Below are 25206 nucleotides of genomic sequence, written 5' to 3'. Positions count from 1 at the left end.
AGACTCAAGGCAAAACAGGGAGGTGCTGGGAGAAGGTACAACGTCGAAGGGCTACAATCGCCAGAGATCGCCAAATCCTTTTCCGACCGAGTTACAAGTAACCTCACTCGAAGTTCTCTACCGTCAACACAATGTATCGAAAACCAGTGCCAACAGTGCCAAAATACAATCAAAGCTTTTATGCAAAGCTGCGCTGCATTAAAGAACGAGAGCTGCTCATGAGCAGCAGAGAGGCGAGAGGAACGCCGACTTCTCAGAAGGAAAAAAAGGGCATGAGAAGCGTGCGGTCAAAGATGTTGAGAGGTTTAAAAGCAGGAATGAAGTTCGAAAGTTTTATGAACAGGTGAAACGAAATTCACAGGTACATAAACCTAGAACCGAAGGCTGCAAAGACGAAAGTGGAAACATCATAGTGGAACCGCAGTCAATGCTGAGGATATGGAAGGACCACTTCTGCAGACTGTATAACGGCGACGACGAACTGAATTCCGCTGTCAGGTAGGATGATCTATTCAACATAGACGATGAAAGCCAACAATCCCGTCCTCCCGACTAAGACGAAGTAAAGATTGCCATATCCAAGCTGATGTCTAATAAAGCCGCTGGAGCGGATGGCTTGAATGCCGAGCTCTTTAAAGCAGCTGGAGATAAGTTGGTTAGGAGCATGCACCAACTTATCTGTAAGATATGGTAAGAAGAAAGCATGCCCGATGAATGGAACCTCAGTATTGTTTGCCAAATCCTGAAAAAAGGAGACCCTCTTAACTGCACCAACTATAGAGGAATAAGTCTACTTAACATCGCCTATAAAATCTTCTCTGCCGTAATATGTGAACGTCTAAAGCCCATCGTCAACAACCTGATAGGTCCTTATCAGTGTGGTTTTAGACCAGGAAAGTCCACAGTTGATCAAATATTCACATTACGGCAGATCCTGGAAAAAAACCAAGAACACCAAATCGACACCCACCATCTTTTCATCGATTTCATGACAGCATATACAGGGACGAGCTGTATAGAGCCATGTCCGTCCGTTTGTGCAGGATGACCATGGCGAATTCACGCTGCTCCATAAAGGTTGGAAACAATTTAACAGAACCTTTCGATGTCAAAAAAGGTTTTAAACAAGGTGATGCACTGTCATGTGATTTTTTTAACATCGTACTTGAAAGAATAGTGCAGAGCTCACACGTCAACACTAGAGGCACTATCTTTCAAAAGTCTGTCCAAGACCCTTATCATCCCCGTCCTGCTATACGGTGCAGAAGCATGGACTATGACAAAAGCGGATGAAAGCACCTTGGGTCGCTTTGAGAGAAAAGTTCTTCGTGTAATCTAGGAGGAGGAGGAGAACATGGAACGACGAGCTGTACGGGCTGTACAGCGACGTAGACTTAGCCAGAAGGGTAAAAGTTCAACGACTTAGATGGCTGGGTCACCTAGAGCACATGGAAACCAATGCTCCGGCCCGGAAAGTCTTCGAATCTACACCAACAGGACAGCGCAGTAGAGGAAGACCGCGGATCAGGTGGCGCGCACAAGTGGAAGGTGACCTTACCCAACTTGGAGCGCGAAACTGGATACATATAGCTAGGGACCGAGTTAGATGGAGAAGTTTGTTGGGTGAGGCCCTAGTTCACACAGGACTGTAGCGCCACCTTAAGTAAGTAAAATAATGTTAACATATTGTGATCTTAATAAAAAAGATTCGGGGATGCCACACTGATAACTTCCAATACCGTCTGCCAATTAGTCTTGCTTAATTTAAAAATTACCAACAATATTTTTAATATGATGAAATAGTTTGATTTCCAAATTTTTTTGTTAACGAAATTTCTTAGTCGAAAACCAATTTTAGCACAATTTACGTACTATTTTTTGTAGATTTAAATTTTGTATGAGAAACACGACAGTTGGATTTTTATAAAAAAAATTACGGAATGTCGGAAACAATATTTTTAAAAGAAATTAGTTTGAAGCTATTTTTTTTTTAATTTTGAAAAGATATTTAAGTCGAAAGTAATTGTTTACCAATTTTTAGTAATGTCTTTTTAAGTTTTTATATTTTATAAAAAAAAAACTGTAAATTCGATTTTTCGTAAAATTTTACCAGATTTCAAAAACGTTTTTCTTCGTTGCATACAATTATTTTAGAGATATAACCATTCTTGTTCGTAAATGTACGAGGTGACAATTATTTCTTTTGTCAGCTTTTTTGATTCATAATAAAACGTAAATTGGATTTTTTTAAAATACTTGTTTATTATCACGTTACAATATATTTTATAATATAAAATTTAATTCAAGTCGCTAACGTTAATGGTTCGTGAGTTATTTTGGGTTAACAAGTTGTTTTTAATTGCTGCAGTTAAGAAAACGCCCACTCCAGTTTTTTGGACTACGAAAAAAACTTCTTTAACGTACAGACGTACAAATGTACGCACACACAGATATTTCACTAAAAATCTTTTATTTAGACTCTAAAAACCTTGAAACGTCGAAAAATGTCAACATTTTCAATTCGAAAAATCGGACAGATTACAATAAATTCCTATGGGAAGTTAAAAGCCATTGCGGACAAAAACTATGTTGGTCCTTTTTTGGTACGATTACTTAAGGTGGCGCTATTTTTTGGTACGATTGGTCATTTTTATTTTCAGCTTTGGTTATGCAAATTTTTTCAAGTGGCAACCATGCCCCCACCCCCTTGATATATATATATATATATATATATATATATATATATATATATATATTTAAACCTAAAAAATACGGATAGTGGCAGGCTATAATACCTGCCATTAAGAAGCCATCGCGTTGGTCATCTGAACAATAAAAGTTAAACAACTTACGAATGGAACCTTTGTATATGAAAACTATAGTGCTCTCATAATCAAAATTTTTTGGGCGACCGGATGCCGAGCCATTGGCGCTAGTATCGAAAGTGGAGACATTTCGGGGGAGCGAGAGAAAAGTATTATTTCCATAAGCAGCCAGCAGAATAAGGGAGATAATTATTTTTCCACCCAAAATGTCTACACAATTTCCTTTATTCTATTTGTGTCCATCCTTGTATACGTTTTTATATACAAAGCTTCCATATGAAGGCCGATAAATTTGTTTTTGTTTTTTTTCTTTATATCAATGCACTTTTATATGAAAACGGTAGAGTAAAACAAAAATGGCTGAACATTGTGTCTAATAAGAGGATGAATGAAATTTTTGTATGCTTACATCACCCGTTAAGGATCTTTTACCGATTTTTGTTTTTATTTACATCCATGAGGCTCTTCTCCTTGTGTACGATCTTTATGCATACATGTACATATGCACAATATGGTTTGTATTAAGTATACAAAGCTACGATTCGATTTTTGTATTGCAGATCTGGTAGGTACTTAGCTTTTACAGTTGGTACAGTTTTTTATAAATATGTAGTTTAAAATAAAAACAAAAAGAGGCTGGGGTGCGACCCACACTGATAACTTCCCATCCCGTCTGTCGATTTATCTTGCTTAAAAGTTTGTGTATGCGTACTATTTTTTGTAGATTTTATTTTTTGTGAAAAAACGGACTGTTGGAATTTTATATAAAAATTACTGAATATCGAAAACAATATTTTCTGTGAAATAAAATAAGTTTGAAGCCAATATTTTTAATTTTTGAAAAGCTATTTGAGTCGAAAGTAAATTTTTACCAAGTTTTAGTATTGTTTTTTTTTTAAGTTTTATTTTTTGTAAAAAACTGTTAATTCGATCTTTTCAAAATTTTACTGAATGTTAAAAACAAAATTTTTTGAAAGATAAAAGTAAATTAAACCCAATATCTCAAAGTTTTGAAAAGTTATTTGAGTCGAAGATCAATTTTTACAAGCTTTTATTAATTTTTTTTTAGGTTTTTATTTTTTGTAAAAAAAACTGTCGATTCGATTTTTCTCAACATTTTTCAGATTTTGAAACTATTTCATCATATGCAAAATATTGTTGGTAGTTTTAAAATTTTTAAGAATTGTTCAACTTATAACTTTTTTTATGAGAAATCAAATTGCATTAACACTTTTGAAAAAAAAAATTTTAAACAGGCGGTTCAAAATCACCAAGGTGTACAATTGGCTTTGCTAACAATTTAATGCCTTAAATCTTGACTTGATTAAAAATAAATTAAAAAATAATAAAACTAACATGTTTTGTGTGTCATCAAACAATATAATTTTATAATATACACGCATAGAGAATCATTTAGGGAACGCGCCTTGATTTACAATCTTCAATAACATGACCAAAATATAATTGAAAAATGTACGATATTTAACCCCGGTCATTACTCAATAAGTACACCGTATTTTTTATATTATGTCGTTTTAGAGGGGTTACTAAAAGATTATTTATTTTTAACTTTAAAAATGCAAAAATAGTTTGTCCAACACCGCACAATTCAAATCAGTGAACATTAGATTATCGATCAAAAATAATTTTAAATAAATCCTGCCATTCGGTGTCCAACGTCATTGGAGGAAGAGAACAATAACAAAGCCGGTTGTCAGAATATTTTTCGTCAAAACAATTATATCTAAATGTGAAGTACCTTTCTATTCATTATTCGTAGAGCGTACATCAATAGTCCGTCATTCCGTGAACGTATTTATTACATTTAATTATTGATGAAATTCTTTTTTACAACTCGAAATAACAAAGAAATCTCAAATATGTTCCTATTGGCAAAGTCAGATCGCATTTAAAATGGCCGCCGTATAATCAAAGGGCGCTCTTATTTAAAATCGTCATTTCGTGAACGGTCATTTCGTGAACGTTCCCGGACATGATTTGACGTATTTTCCTTGTAAAAGATTTTGTAAATATTGTTTTCATAATTGCTTATTTAATATAGATACACTGTACACTCATGTTATATATTAAAGCTTAAATTATGTGATTTGTTTTGTTCTTGTTGATTTTATCAAACTTAGAAAAACGTTCCCGAATTGATGGATATTTAATACCAAAAATATTTCTAACAAAGTCTAATATTTCTCTAAAAATAAAGATCTAAGCAAAGTTTATTTAAGTTTAAAAATGGGCCAAGGTAGGTTTACTAAAATAAAAGAAAGCATTTCCTTACATCCTTTATAACTAACTATTGTAGATAGTTTATAATAAATACCTACATATAGCATAATATCATAAGAACTTAAGTAAAACTGTCTACAAATTTGTCCTTGAAACACTTTTTTGACCGGAAGTTATAACTACCTAGGTACTTTATTAACTCAATAATTTGTATTAATTTTTAAAACAAAAGTGTTTAACAGTTACTCATCCCAATTAAATAATTCACAACATTAAAATCGTCCAAGCTAAAATGTCCTTAAATTATGCTATAATAGGTAGGTATGTTTACTATCTTTTTATATGTGTATAAAATTTAACACGCATCAAAATACTTTATTTCACTATAAATTGTCAATAATTGTGTAACTAGCTTTTCAATTGCGTTTAGTATCAATCAACAAATTTATTTATTAAAAAAAACATCGTTCTAAGACTTTGAAGATTTAAACTTCTTAATGCTCGATTTGAAAACAAACTGTAAGAAAGGTTTAGGTACTCAAATAAAAGAAAATGATTTATTATATTTTATTTCATAACAATACTATACCTACATATTTACTTGCCTATAATAGTTTAAGTTATAATTCCCTAATACAATTTTCAAATAATCAAAAATATAAAAACCAAAATACAAACACAAAGAAACAAATGAGTATTCCTTTCGCACTCAGACTTTCGTTAATTCACTATAGTCTTTCTCTATTGCAAATTATAACATTTATAAGTTTCCCGACTGCAATCGATTTCTCCATTAATGTCTTCGCTAGACGTTCCACAAAAAATATATAAATGCCGCCCTATTCGACTTCCACCATGAGAGTACTATGGTTTTTATACAAAGATGGAACTACGTTATTAAACAACTTTGTTCATCCCTGCTCATTTCTACCGAAGCTTCCTATGCACAAACCCTACACAAATGCACTTGCCGTACAACAGATGTCACTGCGAACTTTTAGTAGAAAAAAACATAATTCTGTTTTGTTTACATTCTGTCATTCTTTGACAGCCAAACATCATTTTCCAATTTTCTTGTTTCTTTTCTTTAGCCAGCAAAGTGTTTATTTTGTTGCTACATATTTATTTATTTATTTATACCTCCCACACAATAAACAAAGTAGTGCAAACAAAATTATTAAGCACCTTCCTAGCACATTGCGCTTAAATTCAACTTTTTATTTTGTATGCACTTGCTAAAGCATTTTACGCACAAAACAACCAAAACACATTATGTAAACAAATATTTATTTATACCAGAAATAGTTAGTAATAACCAAGCCAAGCCAACCAGCTTCCGTCGGCACCAAGAAGCCACCAAACAAAATTAAATACTAGCATAGTACCTAATCTAGAATTCCTAGATAACACTTTGTGGTGTCTCTAGAGACTAGAGGGTACCTAGACCTACCGCCATCGGCATCCGGCCATCGCCATCGCCACTGCCCCATCAGCTTCAGGCTTAGCAAATATACCACTCTATGGGTATATAACATTCATAGCGCTAGCGGTAATTAAGCAATGTTAAAGTTCTATAATTTAATTATAGAAATGAAAATCGTCGATCTATTGATTGTAAGAAACAATTGTTGTGAGTTGGCGGCTTGCGTTAGGTTGTCGTAGACGTGCTCTCTCTCCGTCTAATTCTAGTCGAACGCGAATTAAACAAAATAGAAAAAAAAAGCCAAAAATAAAATAATTTAACTTAAAAGATTATGGCGATGTCATGGCATCAAAAAGAGTGATGCATCGGTAAGATTTTTTTGGCAGACCTACCTTTTTAATAATGATTACACTGAATGAACTTTATAACATTCCAGCTTAGTTGCTCGGGCACTTATTCTAGCTACCCTCACCCTAGTTTGCTTTAGCGAAATTCTTATCTATCATGTAAATGAATGGTCGTGGAAGCAAATCTATTGCAGACATGGTAAGGCACAAAAATATTATTTTAGTAAAAATGCACTTATGCCTTATGGTGAAAACGCTTCAAGGTATAATTTCTTATGCAATTTTATTTTGCTCAATATTTTGTTTTTATTTTTAGAAAATTGCACGCGAATATTATTTGTGGCGGATCCACAACTGCTGGGCAAAACGTTCGACACCTCGTGGTATAGTTCAATAGCTCGAAACGATGCTGATAGGTGAGTAGACAATTTGAGAAACAAACAAAAATACCTACCGAGTGCGGGATAAATAATGATTATTGTCTTATCACTTGCTAACTTGTGTGTATACAAAAAAGTTGAAATATATAGTATTTTTTATTCAATGGAGTAAATAAGTAAATTTTTGCAATTCTAAATAATTATTCTTATCAGTGAACTTTTAACGTTCATTCTCATCTGAGAAGCTTACTTTCAAATGATATCTATACCTAAAGGAGGCACTTACTAAATAACACAAGTAGACTCTTCAACTTTCCATTTCATAATGACTTATATTTATAAGCAAATTGTCTGTGGTGTTTCAATTGCGTGACTATGGTTAAATGTAGCATGAGTATAGATATTTCGAGCTCATACATGCATAAATATATTAAAGTCAATTTGAAAAAAGTGGATCCATTGTAAAAATGTTTATAATGTTCATATAAAAATGTTTCTTTAATTGGAGACTATGCTAATCGTTTTATATTCTTTTTTAACTAATTCTTTTTGATAAACCATATGTTAAAATTAATGTCATATGCATTGGGAAATAAGATGGGGTTAGGAAAAGACTGATCTTTAATTAACGGTCTATCAAAACAATTATTACCTTTGCATATCAAAACACAGTCAAAATCGGTTATAAGGCTAACGCTTATATGAATATAATCGCTTATTGCGAACTAATCTTTATGACTTTTTGGAGCTTTTTTTAGACGAAATTGCGTATATCGAATAATTGGTTCCCGCGAATTCGTTCAACAAATTAAAAAAATATGATACAATCAGTGGTGGATTTAGGCTTCCTGCCGCCCCACAGTGGTTCCAGTTGTATGGAGAGGCGGTCATAGATTGATAGAATCTGAACCATTGCACCGATTTCAATGAAATTTTCAGGGTCGATAAACTATTGTATAAGAAATCATCAAGCGAAATATCCGCCCACTAACACGCCCACTTTTTCAAATCTTCAAATAATAAAAATTCGTGTAGGTAGGAAAATCACATCATTTTTTTATAAACGTGTTTAAATTGCTTCAAATGAAAAAAAAATATAAATATATAACGGTAAAATTAACCGAAAAGTGAAAAAAAAAATATTTTTAATTTACACAAAAAAATGATAAAAACAAGCGTATACTCATTCTTTTTATAAATTGTTGGATCAGGTGCTAAATTCGATTTGACTATTATTTGCTGTCTACATTAATTATTATCAAACACTGAAAACTACGTGTTTTTATAAATACTAGTTTTCTAAAATATTAAAAATTCCCACTTTTTTTTACTTTTTATGTAGAGACTTTCTTATTTTGTTTTATTTTAAAGGTAATAATATTGAGGTTATGTGTTTTGAGTTCTCATCTTTGAAAAATGTATACACATTTTTGCGATCAAATAATACAAAAAAAGTTTTACTAGAACCACTTTTAGAGGTTTTCTTAATTTTTATTTTCATAATATTACATAACAAAATATTTTTTATAATAAAACAAAAAAAAGACCACACTTTTTTTAAATACTTAAATAAAACAATTTTTTTAAGTTTACATCAAAATAATCATACAAAGTATTTCAAAGAAACAAACAAAATAAATTTAAAGGATTAACACTTATAAAGCAAATTATTCTTTTATGTTTAAAAAAGGATAAGTTCTTTATGTTCAAAGTAAAATAAATAAATTGTAAGAAACTGCAATATACCTACCTAACTAAAAGTTTTTAGTAATGGCGTATGAGTGTGTGTTAAAAAATTTAATAAGCAGTATGGCAGATAAGTTTATTGGAAACTTAATAAATCGTTCATTTCTTTTGGCAGTTCAGATTTTTTTTTCTAGGTAACTTCCTGAGACTTGATATAAATGGATCAGAATAAGGAAGAAGTCTATTCAAAAGATCCGTGTTGGTGACCAGCCGAGAATGTTTTCTGGTGTTTTCGCGTCTGAACTGCTTCACTAGCTTATTGCAAGATTCAGCAGCCTCTTCAAATAGATCACCAATAGATAATAAAGCATAATCAATGACTTCAGAGCCATGTATTAATACTTTATGTATTGATGGAGGCAAGTTGTACCAAGGATAAGCTTCAATAAGCATTTTCGCAGTGTCTAATGCGTATACCTTAAATTTTTCCGAGTTTATTTTGTAACCAAACGGTAGGCACTGCAGCAGATAATTACATCTATCAATTAGGTCTTTATTTATTCCCGTGACCTCAGCTGAAATGGTAGAATTATGAAAAAATGTACGTGCAGTATTGCCGTCGTTGGATGTGCCACTTCCTCCACTTCGTGGTTTGTCAACAATTAATCCTAATCGTTCCCTAAGCTGCTTTTGAATAAATGCTTTTCTTTCAGAAAGTTGAGCCTTATCCTCGGCCGAACGACATTGCCATTTATTAAATGGAGTTCTGTACGAAATCTTAATAAAATATTCGAAAAATCGAATGTATACATGGAGGGGTGATAACCCAAACTCAAACTTACTCGGGTCCACCAATTTCGTTAAACATTGTTTTAAATCATTCATCTCTTTTGGTGTTGCACCACATATATAACACCTACTCGTAGACAAGTCACTTAAGGCAGAACAAACTTTACCATCAACCATAGTTAATTGTAAGGAATGTGCAATTTTTATTTCTTGGTTATCAACACTAACTAAGGACGGATTCAGTTTGCTAATTTTTTGTTTGAAATAAGCTTCTTCTTGCACAGAAAGCTCTTTTGTTTCTTTTGCAAACTGAAAACGAATTAGTCTGCAAAACCTAGTGGAGGAAGGCCGAGGATTTTTCCAGATAACCATTTCTGTGTCAGGAGAGCTTGAGTTACAAATAAGTTGAAGAGGAACATAGGATGTGACAAATAAACTTCCATCGGAAGTTGTTGGGTCTGAAAATGTCTGCTTATATTCACTATGCCCTGTACTCCCATCGAATCCCCATTTTCCTATTAAAACTAGCTCGCTACCAGACTTTATAACATTATCTAAAATAGATTTTTGAGATTCAACAATTCTTGTGGAAGTGTGGTCTAACAAAGATTGTAAATTAATTTCCGCCGAAGATTCCGTTACAGAAATTTCTGATGGATAACATCGCTTCTTGGCTTTCAAAACTTTCTGATAGGAAGGCAAAACATTGGGAAGTTTTGAGTGAATAAAATCTTTTAGTAATAAATATTGATGTTTTGTTAGTTTTGCCTCGTTTATCAAAGATACCACCTCGTCCGTGTTAAAATCCAAAGAAGAATTGGATTGATCAGCTTTCTCAAGTAAAGAACTCACAGCGGAATCATCCAATTCAGATAATATTGATAACCTGCGACGTTTTGACCTCTTCCCGCAGTCTTCGAACTTCTTTCTGAACAGCTTTCGCTTCATAGATGGTTGATCTGCACTTGCCTGCTTTTTAAGAGTCCATACCTCGGTTTCGCTTAACCAGTCGCTGTATTTTTCGTACAGTCTTGTTTTCGACCGAGTTACTTGCTTCCAATATATTTTAAACCGCTTGCACAGTAAAAAAATCCGATTTTGCAAGTGATCAATTTCAATGTTTTCAGGTAAGGACAACGTCAAAGCCTTATACACCTTACGATTCCTCTCAGCCTCATTTTTAATAATTTTCAAAGACAGCCACATATCCAGAACCCCCAGACGTTTAAAAGAACACTTCAGACAAGCACCTTTCAAACAAAAAAAATATATGAAATATGCTGCAGTTAGAAGGAGAATGCAGAGTCAATCGCAGCCCATCGCAGCTAGACGCAGCTAGATGTTGTTGTTTTTGGAACTACATATATATACGAATATTTTGGTATATGATTCATGCATGACTTTCTATGACTTTGTTATTAAAAGTCTCGTTGAATTGGAGAAAAAGAGACAAAAAACAAATTTTGGGCTTTCTTTGTGGGAACTTGCTCTTGGTTATGAATTAATCAAAATAATAAAACATACTTTATAAACATAGCACATACCCTCAGTTTGAATATCCATTACTAACAAATATAAAAAAAAAACTATTCTTAACAAAAAAGGACTTTAAAGCTTATTGCAAAAAGAGCACTTGCTATGACAACGATATTTGTCTGGTATGTCCCACTTCGGAAGCACAGAATGAAAAGTTCTTTTTGTGGATCTGATTTTTTTTGTGTGTAATCAGGTGGCATTGGCATGGCTATCTGTAAATACTATAGGAAAATATGAGGCAATAATAACAACATCAAACTTTTACCCTATGACCTACTACGGTCCCACTGTGCGCCCTAGGCCCCGTCCGATGTGCCGCCCTTTTTGATAAATTGAATTTCATTAATTTTGATGTAATATTTTTATTTTAAAATAACTTTATTAATTGAAATATAATTTTTTTAAATATAAATAATAATCATGGCAGATAAATAAGTTATAAACTTTAAACAGAGAAATCATAAATATTTTTTTCAATATTAATTAATTTTAAAATTTCTTTTTCCTGGCTTTGGTCCCCGCAAAAACGGCGATTATATGGTCATAATTAATTTCTTGGACTAGTTGACCTTCAATTGACAGTAATGCAAGAGCATTAAGTGAATCTTGGCCCATGCTTGCGCGTAAATAGGTTTTTACGCGTTGTATAGTGGAAAAAGATCTTTCTCCTGAACAATTTGTAGCCGGAATACTCAAAAAAATACAGAGAGCAATGTCCACATTCGGAATTCGGATAAACATCTCGAAGACTCCGTGAATGCATTACATTGCATATTTTTTGTGCAGAGCGTACATCTTCCGTATTTGCTAAGGAATCTTTCAGTTCCAAATCGTCAGGATACTTACTAACTAGTTTAATGGTAAGATTTTTCGATTCGTTTGTATCTATTTCGGATAAATCATGAAAAAAATTTAACTTTTCGTTTGTGCGAAAATTTTCTTGTCCAGAAAAAGGTGTTCTTTCATTTACCCGTGACTCATCTGGCTGAATTCTTCTGGTTTTTTTGCGATGAGTATCATAACGGTAATAATCGTGAAATCCTGATAGTGTTTTGGCTTTTTCTTCATAATCACAAAATGTGAAAAAGACGGGATTTATATTTCATAAAAAATTATTTTTCTGAACAAAAAATGTTTTGACACTTTTAAATGAACATCAAAATGATATTCAATACATGCAAATCTACGGTATTTTTATTTCACACTTAAAACAAATTGAGAAGTTATTCAGCTTTAGTAATTTCAAAATGCTTCATACCCGTGAGATTAATCTCACTAAAGGAACAGAAAGTAAAGAACATTACTCAATAAAGCTATATAAAGATTAAGAAGTAACTTAATGAATTTAATTATAATATATTCTATAAACAATTTCTTATATAAACTAATCTGAAACATTTTTTTAAAATTGATTGTCGCTTAACTGTTTTTCGTCTCTAAAATTTTGGCATTTCAATAATTTTGCCACCCCACAAATTATGCCGCCCTAGGCCCGGGCCTCACTGGCCTAGGCGTAAATCCATCACTGGATACAATGCAAACTTCGTGCATTTAAAATCATAATAATTTATGGAAAATTCCCTTTTCCAATATTTTTAAACTTTGCATCTTTTTTTGAATAGTCATATTTATACTAAAGCTAAGTATACACGAATGAAAGATTTTCCAATATTGGCAGATTTTTCTATTAACCATGGGCTAGTGCGGACAATATAAGGGACTTCTTTTTCAGTGAACTGCATTCTTTGAACGTACATTTTGACATATCAAATCGTTAGTTTTCCAATTTTCATAAACATCAGACCAAGGGTGGATCCAGATTTTTTAATCAGGAGGGGGGGGGGGGGTGATGGTCACGTGATTAACATATAAACGAAATTTTACTTACCGCTTAAAAATGCTATACAAAAAAATAGTGTCATTTTCGATCATCAAAAATCATCATCAATTTGAGAATTTGACCTTCGACAAGAGCTTGCATTGAAAGACAAGATTATTGAAATCTGTTGAGTAAGTGCTGAGAAAATTTGAAAACAAAATAATGGCTTTATGAGAGGTACCTTTCTGGAGGAATTCCAAAATATGTTTTTCTTGTAGAAACAAGAACAAAATTAGAGAAAAAACGAGGCTGGGATGCGACCCACACTGATAACTTCCCAACCCGTCTGTCGATATGTCTTGCTTAAATGTTTGTCTATATGTACTCGTATCAATTTCTACCAAATTTGTGAACTATTTCTTGTAGATTTTATTTTTTATGAAAAAACGGACTGTTGGATTTTTATATAAAAATTACTAAATATTGAAAACAATATTTTCATTGAAATAAAATTAGTTTGAAGCCAATATTTTTAATTTTTGAAAAGCTATTTGAGTCGAAAGTAAATTTTTACCAAGTTTTAGTATTGTTTAGAGTTTTATTTTTTGTAAAAAAAACTGTCAATTCGATTTTTTTCAAAATTTTATCGAATGTTAACAACAATATTTTTTGAAAGATAAAAGTAGTTTAAACCCAATATCTACAATTTTTGAAAAGATATTTAAGTCGAAAATCAATTTTTACCAACTTTTATACAATTTTTTTAGGTTTTTATTTTTTGTAAAAAAAAACTGTCAATTCGATTTTTTTTTTAAATTTTACCGAATGTTGACAACTATATTTTTTGAAAGATAAAAATAAATTAAACCCAATATCTCAAAGTTTTTGAAAAGATATTTGAATCAATTTTTACCAACTTTGAGTAAGGTTTTTTTTTAGATTTTTATTTTTTATAAAAAAATTTTCAATTCGATTTTTCTCAAAATTTTATCAGACATCAAAAACATTATTTTTCGTTGCAAACAAATTGTTTTGGAGATGAATTTGGAATTTTTTTTTCAGTTTTTTTGATTTATAAAAAAAACGTTAAATATATTTTTTTTCAAAAAATATATTTCTTTGGTATCGCGGTACAATATATAACATAAAATTTAATTCAAATCTCTAGCATTTTTGGTTCGTAAGATATTTAGGGTTAACCAAAATTTTGACCTTTTTTTCAAACTGCTATAGTAAAAAAAAAAACACCCACGCAATTTTCTTGAGAGCCCTTTCTGCATCTTTCTGCCTTATTATCTGTATAACAAAATTTATTTGAAATCGATATCTTTTCTGGTTCATCTCGATATCGATATCTTACGTACGGACATCTTTCTTAAAATATTTTATTTCGACTCTAGGGACTTTGAAACGTCGAGAAATGTCAAAATTTTCAATTTGACAAATCGGACCCATTACAATAACTTCCTATGGGAAGTTAAAAAATCTAAAAAAAAAACATCGGTTCATTTCTGAAAAAATTCGAATTTTCGAATATACACCAACAAAATTTTTATGGGGACTGCAGTTTTTTTAGTATTAAAACATGAAAAAAAACGTCTTAAGGTAATCGGTTTAGTTTCAATCGGCACAGTGGTTTAGGCTTTAGGGGGCATGGTAGGGAGTCAGACGGATGGAATGGGGGACCCACTTTTTTTTAACTTTTCTACCATTGTAATGTCATGTTTGATTCAAAATTTTGTACGAATGCAATAGTTGCCATATATAGATAGTTCTTATGTGTCGGAAGTAAAAATCACTTCAATGTTCACTTTTTATGTGCATACAAAAATAAGATGGGATGAAAGGCTAGCTTCAGGTATTTAAAGACAACTTATTATAAAATTGAAAATCTTTTATTCAAGGTTTTTTAAAAACCTGAGTATTTGCTCTTTTTCTTGAAAACACATTTTATGAAAATAATTTAAAGCATTACTTAATATTACAAACATTTTAAATGTTCTTGACAGCAGTCCACTTTTTGGTGGATGTGTTTAAATTACTAACAAATTTTTACTTAGTCAGCTTTAGATCACAAGACACCCTCCCCTGGATCGTCCATTGCTCAAAGTTTGATAAATTTTTGATAAGTTTTTGGAATAGGGCTGAATGTCAGATTCATATTATGTTCTTGGTCCAGCCCTCAGTTAAAAGTGCTACTTTTTGCAACAAAGTTTAAGAAGTAAAATACAAATTTTGTTTTCATAATACAAGAAATAAGTAATTCAAAATAGGCTCATATCCATTAACTAAATACGATTAGTTTTGAATTGAAGAGAATTCCTACAAAAATGCAAACAAATTATCTCCCAAAGGGGTCATGACCCCTACTACCCCCCTCTGGATCCGCCATTGCTTCAGACTTAGAAATGTACTTCACTCCCCTACTTTCAGTTCGTCCTAAAAAAAAAACTACCAAAAACATTATTGTCTAGCTACAAGTTGTATTTTTTTCACAACACATTAAATGGAATCTTGCAGAAAACAAAAATGAAAGAAAAACAAAGTTCAACTTTCAGTTGAATAAAAAAAGTCTCGTATGTCATTTTGACATAGAAGACTGGAACTTTTACACGTAGTAAGTGAGATTTTTCTTGGCTAACTAACGTTGCCCTAATTGGTTGCGTTCAATTTCAGACAGATAGGGTATCCGGATACCTTTTTGTTAGTAATTTACGTGTAAAATAACAGCTCATCAAAAACAGCTGAGATGTCAAAAAAGGAATCCAAAGGTATCCGAGAATTTATGGGGTATGTAGGTATCTGACAGAACAGCTGATTCAACATATGGTTGAATTTCAAGAAACCTGCAAAATTGATTTCAGCTTTTTGTATTTGTTGGTAAACAAAAGGATACAAAATGTTAGTTGAAGTTGTATTTGAAGATGTTCTATACATAATAGATGATGAAAAATATTGTCACTTCATAATATTCCCAGTTTCTGTTAGGATAATTTTCTGTTAAACGTAAATCGTTTAAAACCAGAGATTTCGCCAGTAAATTATTAATCGTATAGAATTACAATTGAGCTAAGAGGAAATTAAACATAGCTTACACATTAAGGTTATCTCTTATTTATTAAATTGTTACGCACCTATCAATTCATCATAGTCCGACGAATCAGTTGAATTATCCATTAAATGTTTATCTTACAACAATTTTGATTTCGAAGGGGAAATATTTCTCTGATTTTTGTGAACAGCTGAAAGTTGTTTTTATTTTTTGGCAGCTATCTCAATACAGCTATCCGACTCGTTCAATAAGGTATCTAAATATTCACCTATCCAAGATACCCTATCCAACACTAGATTGAACGCAGCCAATCAGATACTAGTAACTTGCCTTACTGTCAAGTCTAGCCTGAACCTGCCACATGTAAACACCTAATTTCATCTTTCAAAAGTGACAGACAAAACTTGACAGTCAATCGTTTTCTATAAAATTCACCTACTTCTTGAAATCGTTTGCACTCGTCTAACCCCATTTTTTGTATTTTAAAATAATTGGACGATTGTCCATATCCAGAAAAATTTTGAGTAGGAAACAACAACAAAAGTTTATAGGATTTTTAATGGTACCGTTTGGGAAAATAACGAAAAAGAAGTCATACAAAAATCAAAATTGATTGGAGGCATGAACAAATTTTACAAGATATTCGTTATTGCCTTCTTTATTATTGTTTCCCTTTTTTATATTTTTTAAATGTTTTTGCACGACTTAAATTAAATTAAATTTTCATAACCTCGGTCATTTATTAAAAAAAATTGGGCAGGTTCAGGCGACAAAAGGAAATGGAAACCAAGGCAAGTTTCTAGTATCTGATTGGCCAGCTGCCAAAAAAATGCCTTCCAATTAAGGAAACTTTATTGGAAAGTTGTCGGGAAAGTTAGTAAAGAAAAATCTCCCTAACTACCAAGTCAAGTCAACTTATGTCAAAAATACAAGTGATCAATTTTTTTCCATTCAAGTGAAAGCTTAGCTTTACTACTCTATAATTTATATATTTTCTGCACAATTCCATTTAATGTTTTCTGTAAGTAATATCTCTCTACAATACAAAAGACAAATCGTAATGGACTTGTAGCTTTTCTGGGGAGTGTTTTGTAGACAAAAATGTGTTTGGTAGTTCTTGTACAATGAACTTAATGTACATTTTTGTGAAGTAAGGTTCTGAATTTGAAATTTATGACACTTGGAAAGCTAACTAGTCGCCTTGGTCAAAATTTACGTTCAAAAAATGAAGTTGACTGCAAATAAAGTCCGTTATGTTGCCTGAAACTGCCCATAGTCTCCCAATGAGTCTAATAATTGTATTGTCATCCAACGGCGTTAACACACTTATTAATTAAAAGATTAACAACTTTCGGCAATTGTCAGCCGATTCTCTACCAAAAATTATCTAATATTTCAATAAAATCAACCAACCGTATAAACGAGCAGTTTTCACTTGATAGAAAATTGGAAACTGTCACCACAGATAATAAATATACAGATGTCTCACCCTTATGGCGAGAAATGATATATGAAACTGAAATCAACCAAAAAAAGAGCTTTTTCAAAAAGTTCAACACAGTCACTAAATGAATACACGAAAGCTATGTTGCTCGTCTTCTTTCCTATGAATGAAAACTAAGGCAAAGAAAAATCTGAAATCATTTTTGTATGTTCTTTTCCTCTCATAATCCTAATGCACAGTAACACATAATACACCAAGATCATTCTTCGCAAATGAAAACATAACTGTTTTATTTTGATTTTTTGTGGTGTAGTGTGGCTGGTGGTGATGCGTTGAAAATAGGTGCAGGAGAGTTGATCGCTTGTCGACGACGAGAAAAAAAAATATTTAGAGTTGTCTTTGGAAATAGAAACAATGCTAGGACAAGGTTGTCTTTATAGCTCGAGTTCTTATAATCGTATATGTAAATGTTAGTTGCGTTGCGTTTTTTTTTTATAAATTCTTCTTTTTCTTCAATTTTGTAAAATCTCCACAAATACATTTTTCTGTTTTATCTGTTTTTAAACGTAATGAAGTGTTGTTGGGTGGTGTCAATTGGATGATGTGGTACCTACATACAGTGGTGAACACGAAAATAGCAGTAGGTAAAAAATAAAAGAAATATCGAAACGAAAATTAAAACTTTAATTTATTTTAAAATTTAAACTGTTCTACAGAAAGGTATTTTAATAAGGTAAATAATAAAGAACTTTTTTTAATTTCAGCGTTTTTGTTAACTAAAAAAAAATGTAAATTAAATTTTCAAAGGTAACATTGAAATAGCAGTGATAGTCTCAATTAAGCTTATATCACTGTTATGTGATATTAAACAATTGAAATAATAATAAAAAAAAGGATTCTGCTTCAGTACTTTGTTGAATTTCCCCGATTTTTAATAACAGCCTGACACCGCCGTGGCATAGAATCTACCATATCTGTGCGTGTGTACCTACGTTCGTACGATCGCGACGTTTTTTTATCTGTCCATAGCTCAAGAACCAGAAGAGATACCGACTTCAAATTTTGTTATACAGATAATAATGTTACGTCTATGTAAGGAAGATGGATGGGGCAAGTGTAATCCAAGTTGATCTCTAAAAAAAGTTGAAACCGCAGGACGAACGTTTGCGATAAAATATGTTTTCTTAAAAACTAATGAACCGATTTTTTTTTCTGCACAAGCCATTATAGTGTCTTAATAATATTTAATGATCAACAAATTCATTACTTTTTATTTTTAAAGGTTCCTGCGATCCAGTCGTGCATTTGAATAGTTTTGCTTTTCGTCCAGTTTTTTCAATTTTTTTTTCAAGTATCTTAGTCTTGACATTCTTGAGTCAGACTATGATGCAACCCAACCTTATTATCTACCATTATTGTCTGTCTGATATTAAATGATATTAAAAAGAAGCCTCGGATACTTCCCATCCCGTTAGTTTAATTATTTGTACAAATTTTAAAATAACCAACAATATTTAATATAAGGAAATAGTTTAGTTTGAAAATCTAGTTTTGTTAAATAGATTTTTAGTCGAAAACAAATTTTTATCAATTTTAGTAGCATTTCTTAAATTTTTACAAATTGGATGAATGAAATTAATTTAAGAGATATCAAGAAACGAACACCAATTTTTACCGAATTTGCGTACTATTTCTTGCAGATTTTATTTTTTATGAAAAACGGACTGTTAGATTTTAATAAGAAAAAACTGCTAATTATCGAAAACAATATTTTCTGTGAAATAAAAAAGAGTTGAAGACAATATATTTAATTTTGAAAAGCTATTTGAGTCGAAAGTAAATTTTTACGAAGTTTTAGCATTGTTTTTTTGTTAGGTTTTAACTTTTTTTTTAACTTTCAGTTCTATTTTTCTCAAAATTGTATTGAGTCGAAAATCAAATTTTATTAATTTTCTTGTTTAGGTCTTTATTTTTTGTAAAAAAAACTGTCAATTTGATTTCTCTCAAAATTTTTCAGAATGTTAAAAACAATATTCCTTATAAATTAAAATTGGTTGGAAACCATGATCTCAAATTTTTGAAAAGATATTTGAGTCGAAAATCAATTTTACTAACTTTTATTGAGTTGTCTTTTAATTTTTTATTTTTTGTAAAAAAAACTGTCAATTCGATTTTTCTCAAAATTTTACAACAATATTTTTTAAAATTAAAAAGTAGGTTAAAGCCAATATCTCAAAGTTTTGAAAAGATATATGAGTCGAAGTTCAATTTTTAAGAACTTTGAGTAATGTTTTCTTAGGTTTTTATTTTTTATAAAAAAAACCGTCAAAATTTTACCAGATGCTAAAAACTTTATTTTTCGTTGCACAAAATTGGTTTGGAGATAAAATAATTTTTTATTCGTAAAATTTTGGGTGACAAATTTTTGTTTAGTTTTTTTTTATTTATATAAAAACCTTTAATTGGATTTTTTTCAAAAAATATATTTTTATCTGTATAACAAAATTTATTTGAAGTCAATATCTCTTCTTTTTGAGCTATGGACGACGAGAAAAACGTCGCGAACGTACAATCGTACGTACACACGCGCAGACATCTTTCTAAAAATCTTTTATTTTGAATCTAGGGACCTTGAAACGTCGAGAAATGTCAAAATTTTCAATTTTACAAATCGGACCCATTACAATAACTTCCTACATATGGGAAGTTAAAATTAGAAAACACAGAAACCAAATCATCTGTACATTCACTTGCCCCTACTTGCCCACACAATATTTTCATATAGCAATACACAAGCAACTTCTTCTATTCTCATTACCGGACACCTAACAATCGACATTCACAAAAAAATAAACAAAAAAAAGATCCAACATTATCACCCCTTTCTTCTTTTACGCACCAAAACGCGTATAAAAAAATGTATACATTTGTTTGCAACGGACCAAACTTTGTTTTTGTATTCGTTGGCAAACAAAGTGACAAATGAGAAGAGAAAAGTTTTTAAAACGAAAAAAAATATGCAAGGCAAAAAGAGCTTTCTCAGCTTTATTTTTAAAAGCTCTTGTCTGTTAAGGCTTGTCTGTTAAGAGAAATAAATGTTTCATTTTTTCCTGCTGGGATGAGACATCTGTATAAATTTATTATCTGTGCTGTCACCTAATTGGACGCTTTCGACAGTTCGGCCTATAATGGAAGATCTTCCAACCATGTATAATTAGCTAAGTCATCAGGTTAAGAGTGAGTTTGAAAATGAGTACAAAACGTAGACTTTTAACTATTAGAGAAAAGCTTTAATTATTTTAAGACACAGATCTCTTTGTACCGCAACCATAAATAAATACAAATCTTGCTGAAATAAAAACTGTTGTTTTTATTTTAATACAGAATAACAAATTGGGCAGGTTCAGGCGACATAAGAATTCAACCGAGTAATTCAAGTTTGTACTGTCCGATTGGCCAGCTACTAAAAAAATGACTTCCAAATAAGGCAACTTTATTAGAAAGTTCCTTGTAAAGTCCCTTATGTTGTCTGAACCAGAACATTGGGCAGGTTCAGACAACATTAGAGGCTTCATTTGCAGTCTATAAACGTACATTTTGATCAAGGTAACTAGTTAGTTATTCAAATGTCATAATCTTCAAACTTAGAACTTTGCTTCATTACCCTCTACCTTCAGTTCATTGTACAAAAACTATCAAAAACATAATTGTCTACAAAACACTCCTCAGGCAAGCTACAAATTCATATCGATTTGTATTTTGTATTGTAGATAAATATTACTTAATTCTCCAATTTGACAAGGAACCCTTTTACACAAAAGATTAGATAAAATTGTGCAGAAAATAAATAATTCATGGAGTAATAAAGCTCAGCTTTCAGTTGAATTAAAAAATCATCAATTGTCATTGTGACATAAGTTCAATTGACTGGATAGTTAGGGAGATTTTTCTTGCCTAACTTTCCAGTCAGCTTTCCAATAAAGTTGCCTTAATTGGAAGGCAATTTTTTGACAGCTGGCCAATCAGATGCTAGTACTTGTCTTACTTTCAAGTCCATTTTGTCGTCTGAACCTGCCCATTAGCTTAAGCCATCAGGTTAAGAGTGAGTTTGAAAATGAGTACAAAACGTAGACTTTTAACTATTAGAGAAAAAGCTTTAATTATTTCAAGACACAGAGCTCTATGGACCGAAACCATAAATAAATACAAATCTCACTAAAATAAAAACTGCTGTCTTTTTTTAAATAGAAAACAACAAACTGGGCAGGTTCAAGCGACATAAGAATTTAACTGAGCAATTCAAGTTTGTAGTGTCCGATTGGCCAGCTACTAAAAAAATGCCTTCCAATTAAGGCAAATGTATTGGAGATTTCCTTATGAAGTCCCCTATGTTGTCTGAACCTGTCCATTGACAATCGTCTAACGATACACTAAAAATAACGAACAAGTTCTCAATTCCCATGGATCGCGCTATACCCGATTTTGACTGTATACTAAAAAAGATTAAGTCGAATAACTATTAAAACGGAGAACTACTTAGTATTTATTTCGAAATTTTTAAAATTAAGGTTGTAGTATTTTGGTAACTAAACCTTATATTCTTGTATTTAAATAGGTACTTAAGAAAAACATTCGAACATGCTAGTGCATTTACAAAGCCAGATATTGTGTGCTTTATGGGAGACTTATTAGACGAAGGCAACATCGCATCACCGCAACTTTATTCTGGTTATGTTAGAAGATTTAAAAATATCTTCCATTCATACAAAAATGTTCAAGTAAGTCAATGAATTTGATTCTAACATAAAATTTCTTTTAATTCTAACATAAAATTTCTAGCGAATACACATTCCCGGTGACAACGATATAGGTGGAGAAAACGGCGATTACATATCAAATTCGAACATACGTCGTTTCGAAATCGAATTCATGCACCAAGATCTCTTCGACTATGACAATCGTTTGCGTTTCTTTAAAATAAATCGCATGGTAATGGACTTTACCAATCCTGACCGAGACAATAATATGGATCGCACTCGAATCGGGCTATCGCACATGCCCCTACTAATGTCTGGTGGACCATTGTTGCGTGGAGTTCTCTCCGACATAGATCCCCATGTTATGTTCTCCGCCCATTGGCATGAATCTCGAATATTTTTATATCCCTCAACAAATTCAATTCATTTTTATCAAAACGAAATTCGAACATTCGATTTAAACGAATTAAAAAACGACCACACATATCTCGAAATAATGATACCAACATCATCTTATCGCATGGGTAAGCCTCGAATGGGTTATGGCTTTGCTGTTTTAGAAAACAATATGCTTTATTATACTGTGCTGTGGGGTAATAATCGATTTATATGTCTTATAATTTACGTCATCTGGGCGGTGTGTGCGACGACAATTTATATTCTTGTTAATATGATGACGCGTTGTCCTTTCCGAGTTGCCAAACGACATATCCAACCAAGATACTCAGCTATACCTCAATTTTAGATTCTAGTCTAAATAATTATCATAATCGTGTTATTTATAATGTTCTCGACTATGTTATAGGAACATAGAACAAAATTGTGTTTAATATTTGTATTAGAATCGTGTATCTACATATATAACTTAAGACGACTCTACATAACATAGATAATAATCATATCATTATATTCGAAATTAAGAAAATTCCTCCCCACAGATTTTAACCACTTATATACATGAATTTATCAAAGACTACCATTTCCCACTTAATCGCTCCTTTTAGCGAAACGTTTACACCTATTATGCTCATGATTTAGGTACATAATTATAGAAGAGCGAATAACGTACTTTACAAGACTAAAGACTATAATCTTAACAAATTTTATACGTGATGAGATCTACGCATTTCGATTTCTAATCTACGATATTTATATGGAAAAATGAAACAGAATCAAAACATGTATTTTAAAGTATCTATAGATAAAAATCCAAGTGCATAAGTCTCATCTATGCTTGAAAAAGGATTCTATCAAAATACGTATTTTAATTTATTTTTGGTCACAAAATGGACAAGAAAATATTTTAAACTAGCCAATTACTAATAGACACAGTTGATCGAATCTCAAATTCCTTACATACCATGAAAGTAGGTATATGGAACTTATAGTCATCGATTTAAAAAAAGATTTTATTAAAATTAATTTGTTGTATTATTGAATCTTATATTAAATTTTAACATTCTATTTGCATACAATGTATTTAAATTTTAAGTAAAAAGTTTGACTTTAATGAAAGTATTGAATGTAATATCAGTTTTAAATAGAAGAATTATTTGTTTTAATAAAATGTTAAAATCGATAATGTCGTTTTTGTTTTTAATTTTATTTAAGATATTTAAAAGAACATGGGCTACTTTTTACCCCAGGAAAATGACGCATTCCCATGTGAAAATTTAGGCGGGCCGATCGCTTCTACGCCTAAACTACTGAACAGATTTAAATGAAATTTGGTAAGGAGATAGTTTGAGACTTATAAAATGACATGAGTTACTTTTAACCTCGGGAAAACAACGCATTCCCATGGGAAAAATTACTTTTCGGGAAATCTGATCGCTCTCACTCTTAAATTACCAAAGATTTGAATAATATTTGGATAAAATTGGTATTACGGGAAAACAACGCATTCCCTATCCTTATGAAATAAATTGTTGAACATGTTAAACTTATCATACACGTATATTAACGCGAGCTTCGCCCGCCATGTGTATCAAGCCCTAAACGTTTGACGCAAACTGTGACTCCCACCAAGTTCCACAAGTAATAATTTTAAGCCTAAACTTTGCTATGCTCAACCGTTAATCGCCAAACACGAGCCATGTACATAGGTACAACAAATAATTCACTGGGTCTGTTTTCTACTTCTGATAATTAGGTTGAGGCGGGGGCGGGGGTCGCACGCGGTAGACGAGGCAGGTGGCCACGGCGGTAGTGCGGTGCTTGGGGAGGACATCACTGAGTGGGTCTATCCGACCGGGAATTTTAAAAGAAAAGAAACGATGCAATTCAAGCTTTAAACTATTAACAGTCTTATTGAAAAACGCTGTATAGGCCTATGTACATAAATGTATGTAATCTTTATAATGCCTCTAAACACAAAAATGCTATTTATAAAACTTATGCAAGGTAGTCCCATAATTAGCTAAACGCGTTATGAGATTGAATAGAAAATAGGGAAATTATTGTTATTATTATTTTGTAAATGTCATTTTGATTTCTCTCCATTATTCAAATTTAAAAGAAAAAAATTACAGTGGTCGGTATAACTATTTTGACCGAGTGAATATCTTGTTTTGTTATTTTGATATTTAAAAGATTTTTTGGCAAAACTCAAATAGGAATTGGATCTTAGGCAAAAAATGGATAATTTGATGGCACAGTTATTTTATTATAATTAGATTAATTAGTGAATAAAAATATCTTTTTGTTATGGCATAATTATTTTGACAGTTTTATTTTAACATAAAAAACATATTTTGTAGAACTTAAACCTAAATTATTGATAAATGACTTTTTGAAGTCTTCTTGGAAGTAATTCTACAAGTTTCTGGAGCATTTCTTGAGGTATTTCTTCCCAAAGAGTTTTCACCTCAAAAATAGTCTCATCCCTCCTGCGACTCAGTGATGAAT

The 25206-nt window shown here is 31.6% G+C and overlaps 1 protein-coding gene across 2 annotated transcripts; it reads left to right on the top strand.

Moving 5' to 3' along the window:
• The first annotated feature begins 6150 nt into the window (after positions 1 to 6150).
• Positions 6151 to 23881, top strand: LOC129940916 (metallophosphoesterase 1 homolog). Of its 2 annotated transcripts, XM_056049444.1 has the most exons (6): positions 6151 to 6590; positions 6655 to 6857; positions 6926 to 7035; positions 7153 to 7252; positions 22158 to 22320; positions 22382 to 23881. In XM_056049444.1, the coding sequence occupies exons 2-6, from the start codon at positions 6832 to 6834 to the stop codon at positions 23042 to 23044; spliced, it is 1062 nt and encodes a 353-aa protein (XP_055905419.1). In that variant the 5' UTR covers positions 6151 to 6590; positions 6655 to 6831; the 3' UTR covers positions 23045 to 23881. The 2 variants fall into 2 exon arrangements, with proteins under 2 accessions (XP_055905419.1, XP_055905418.1); XM_056049443.1 differs by having other exon boundaries at positions 6151 to 6857.
• The last annotated feature ends 1325 nt before the right edge of the window (positions 23882 to 25206 follow it).

The sequence above is a fragment of the Eupeodes corollae genome, chromosome 1, assembly GCF_945859685.1.
Source record: "Eupeodes corollae chromosome 1, idEupCoro1.1, whole genome shotgun sequence".
NCBI lineage: Eukaryota > Metazoa > Arthropoda > Insecta > Diptera > Syrphidae > Eupeodes > Eupeodes corollae.
The sequence above is the reverse complement of the archived record's forward strand: the minus strand, read 5'-3'. Positions and strand labels throughout refer to the sequence as shown.

Bases quoted from the DNA above. Each gene is read 5' to 3' on its own strand.
- LOC129940916 (XM_056049444.1), top strand. From the start codon at position 6,832: ATGGCATCAAAAAGAGTGATGCATCG. The intron at 7,036-7,152 runs GTAAGGCACAAA...TTTTATTTTTAG, and splicing joins GCAAATCTATTGCAGACATG to AAAATTGCACGCGAATATTA. The intron at 22,321-22,381 runs GTAAGTCAATGA...TAAAATTTCTAG, and splicing joins ATTCATACAAAAATGTTCAA to CGAATACACATTCCCGGTGA.